Source organism: Juglans microcarpa x Juglans regia, chromosome 5D (genome assembly GCF_004785595.1).
Source record: "Juglans microcarpa x Juglans regia isolate MS1-56 chromosome 5D, Jm3101_v1.0, whole genome shotgun sequence".
NCBI classification, from domain to species: domain Eukaryota; kingdom Viridiplantae; phylum Streptophyta; class Magnoliopsida; order Fagales; family Juglandaceae; genus Juglans; species Juglans microcarpa x Juglans regia.
Window position 1 is genome coordinate 2,996,614 of NC_054602.1, and position 4,397 is coordinate 3,001,010.

General features: G+C 38.3%; 1 protein-coding gene across 1 annotated transcript; it reads left to right on the plus strand.

Annotated features, from left to right (window-relative positions):
* Positions 1-299: 299 nt before the first annotated feature.
* On the plus strand, positions 300-1,095 carry LOC121266469. The gene has a single exon (XM_041170297.1). The coding sequence runs from the start codon at positions 449-451 to the stop codon at positions 803-805; it is 357 nt and encodes a 118-aa protein (XP_041026231.1). The 5' UTR covers positions 300-448; the 3' UTR covers positions 806-1,095.
* Positions 1,096-4,397: the final 3,302 nt, after the last annotated feature.

Sequence of the window (4,397 nt, forward strand, 5' to 3'; positions counted from 1 at the left end):
CGCTATACCTAGCAAAATTGTTAGATAATATATCTAGAAAGTTTTTGTGAAAAAGTTAAAATCTCGTTTAGATATATAAATATTCTCAATCAATCTTATCTCGTCTTATTATTATAATTTTTTTAAATTTATATATAAAATATAATAAATAATTTAATTTTTTTAAATTTTAAAAAAATAATAATATTATAAATAATATTTTTATAATATTTTATTTAATTTTTCTAAAATTATCTCTTTCCATTCCATCTTCAATTACTATCCAAAAGAGCGTCTTTCGGCCGGTCCCACTCGGTGGCCCAAAAGGAAAGCATAAAAATTAAATTCAGTTCTAAACAGAGAAAAGGGCTCCACTCCACCACTTTGCCTGATCGTGTCTTTCTAAAATTCTATCAGACTGGGGGAGTCGGTCTACACTCCTAAACCTAAAGGGACAAATATACACACTATGCCCTCCCCCACTCCCATCGCCGGAGCCTCCAGGATGCTGCGCCACCGTCTTCTTGGCTCCCTGCGCACCAGGGGTGGCCCCGCCACGTCGGGGCAGGGCAGGTGGACCAGCCCGGGCCACGAGGACCGGCCCAAGGGGTACCTCTTCAACCGACCCCCTCCTCCCCCTGGGCAGTCCCGCAACTGGGAGGACTGGGAGCTCCCCTGCTACATCACCAGCTTCCTCACCATCGTGATCCTCGGCGTCGGCCTCAACGCCAAGCCGGATCTCACCATCGAGACCTGGGCCCACCAGAAGGCCCTCGAGCGCCTCCAGATGGAAGCCTCTGCTTCCGGTTCCGCAGATTCCGAATGAGTATCGGATCATTTGGTGGTATGGTCAATTCGGAACCACCCTTTATTTTTTCCTTTTTCTGAGTTTCATGAAATGATGACGACGACGAAGACGACGACGATCTGATTTTTTGTTTAAATATTGGGGTCGAGGATGACCCGTAGCTCTTTCTGTGGCTGTTCATATGATGGTATGTAGTTGAATAAATGTTTTTTTCGAATTTTACCGTTTAATTGGGCTATTTCTGTAGCTCGGTTTACGAGTCTTTACTGCTTATTTTGGATATTCTGACCAAAGTCACGTTACAGTTAGGTTATAAGTCTCAATTTTCTATTTTGGACGTTTTCAATTTTGTTGATGAGGAATTTGGTTTGATTTTAACACCTCTGGGGATTAGTTGGTTGAACTGATGACTTCTGGCTTCAATTGGTAATTTGAGATTGGGTTTCTGAAAAAAGTTTCACTATTTTCAGTGCCAGGGTATGAGCTTGCAACATGAGTTGTGACAATCTATGCAATGATTTCTGGGCAAAGTTTTAGTGTTTTTACTTTGGATCTGTAGCAGTGGTGGTGTAGATATGAATGATGCGTTAGAGCCATAGTGCTATGCAATATAATTGTAGCTAATTTATTGGTGGCCGAAGGGTTGGTAAAGTTTTAAGGTTGTGTTTGGAAAGATCGAACAGAAGTGTTGGATTTTGGGGTAACAATTAAGCAAGGGAAGGCAGGAAGCCAAAGTCAGGAGCTGCTCTGAGGCTATGAACTGTGTTTTGGTGGCTGGTTGTCTCTCTTTGCAGGTTTAGTTCTGAAGGGTCGAAAGGGGAAAGACGAAAATGATAAGACTTGGTGGATAGCCTTTAATGATATAAAGGGGGATTATTGTTAAGGTCGGTTAAATGTTTAACCAAATTAGTATTCAACAATTTTAGGGCTTTTGGATCAAAGGTTAGGTCTTTAACAATTGGTATCAGAGCAGGGATTACGTTACGAGTTCAAGTTGTGGAGGAGGTGACCTATAGGTTAGATTACAATGCCTTGGTACTATGTATGGCATAGTGTTAACTCATTAAATAGTAAATATTGATAGATGAGTGAAGCTACCAAAAGGGAAAGGGCTACCACCGGATCAGTGTCGATAGAGTAGGCCGCAGTGGATGTCGGAATCGGAAGCGTAGTGGAATGGTATGATTCTGAGGGTTGAAGATTTAACCAAATTAGTGTTCAACAGTCCTAGGGCTTTTGGATCAATGGTTGACTCTTTAAGTTTCAGAACTGATTAGGGAGTTTAATGCTTAGGTAAGTATCTATATATAAAAAAAGTAATGCTTAGATAGGTTGAAAAAATAGAAGAAAATAAGGGAAGGGGGAATGGGGTGAGGGTTTGGGGTTGTCCTAATCAACTTATATCTCACTCGATACCAGGCCACCACACTTTTCGCCCAGCCTACAATTTTCATCTCTCACTCCAATCATCCATCTTATGATACAATCAGAAACACCACAAAGGATTTCCCTTTCGCTAGAGTGTGTGTGTGTGTGTTTTATGCTCCTACTTAGCTAAGACATTCTTTGTACTAGTAAAAAAAAGTGTTTTTTTTTTAAGGTTTCCCTTTTGCTAAAGTTGGGAACTTCCATCTTCTTCTTTTGGTGATATCTTTGGGGGTATCTTGTTGTGTTCATGTTGTTGTGCATATCAAGTAGATTCCAAGTCCAACCAAACATTGGATCTTGGTGGTAATTCATGGTCTCGGGGAGCCCCAAAGTGCTATTTATAAGGAGTATTTTCCCACTCGTCTACTTGTTTATCCCCTTGATTTTCGTTGCTCTCTCAATCATAGAAGTTTCTTCTTGCACACTGGACGTCACACACACCATTGGTTTGAGGGTTTCAACTTTGTAGATCATGCGATCAATTTCGAATGCCATGTAAACATGTTTCAGACTTGGCTTTGATGCTAACATTGATGGTGGTGGTAAATTGTTAGGGTTCAGTGTTCAGAAAGACGCAACAAAAGGTCCAGGAGCTGGGGTAACAATAAGGAGAAGGAAGCCAAGAGTCGGGCTGTTCTAGGGCTTTGAATGGTGCCTGTGAACAGTAATTTGTGGTGTCTCTTTGAGTGGTTAAGGATATAAAAGGGAATCCGTCTGGCTAGGGTGTTACGTCTTAGATAAGTGCCAAAAAATAGAAGAAAATAGCAATAAGGTTTAGGTAAGTGCAAAAACATAGAAGAAGAGAAGATATATATAGAACGAGTATACATATGAAGCGATGAATAGAAACAGTAGGAGTATTTACTCGGAGACTTCATTGCAAAAAGTGTCAAACCCAACTATTAAAATGTTAAAACTGCATAGGAAATCAAGGGGCTTTTTGCATTTGCTCTTGGTAAAAAGCGCATAGTCTCTTTTTCTACACCGGTGGTGCTATATAGGAGCCTAGGGCCACTGAGGGCCCTACTGAATTATTGTACCGAGGAGTATAATATTTTTTTTTCAAATATTTTTTAAATCCCTTTAAAAATTAAAAATTTACAAATTTATTTAAAAACTATTCCTTAACAATTAAGTTAAAAAAAAAAATTGATATTTTCTTTTCGCAAGGTGAGAGTGGCATTTCCCTTTTCTACACTTGTAATCGGTCCCCATGGTGTTTCTTGGATGTAGCTACGTACGTACGGTTTTCCGATTAATTTTCCTCCTTTTTAAAAATAAAATTAAAAGTAATGGCACCATCCAATTGAAAAAAATGAGTTATTTACGAATGTATGAAAATTTAGGGGCTGAATTTACATTTAACCTGAATTAGTTTTATATTTTTTTAATAAGGTCGTTGACGCAACATTTTTGTATCATGTTCTAATTTATTTAATGCCACGTCAACGTGGCAATTGAGCAGTTAGTAAATTTTTATTTTTTTATACATTTAGAGAGGAGGGTTTTAAATCCAAGACCTCTATTTTAAAAGCCGGAAATTTATACTAATCAAGTCACATGCTTTGACGAGCATTTAGTAAATTTAAGAGTTCAACAAGGAGAGCTAAATAATGTATAATGTTTCAAACTCAAGGAATAAATAAATAAAACCAGAGACTCAGAGAGGTTTTTGCATAAAGCTTGCAAACTCAAACCCACATATATATATATATATATATATATATATATAATTAATAATATACCGTCCACATGCATGCATATGCAAATACAATTTTTATTTATTTATTTATTATGCGCCATCTGCAATCCTTTGATTTGATGACTTCATCATTGACCTTGACCATATATAAACACTAACAACGCCATATATATCAAAGTTACCTGGATTTGCACACACTATTTACTTTGCTATTAGTTATAATATTAGATTTTGTCTAGCACATGCAGTCAAGCCTTTCATGCGTTAGAAAGCGGAGATCAGCTCGTCAAGAAAAGTGCTTCCATCCAGCTCGAAGGAATCAATTCCAAAGTCTCTCATGTCCAGCTCAAAGTCTTCACTCAATTGATCTCCTTTCTCGACTAAGCTTGGCGGTGCAGAGTTGCCCTCCATAAATATTGGTGTTTCATGAATACGAAATCCACCATTGCTGGCATCAGCATTGGAATTCATCTTCTCCGC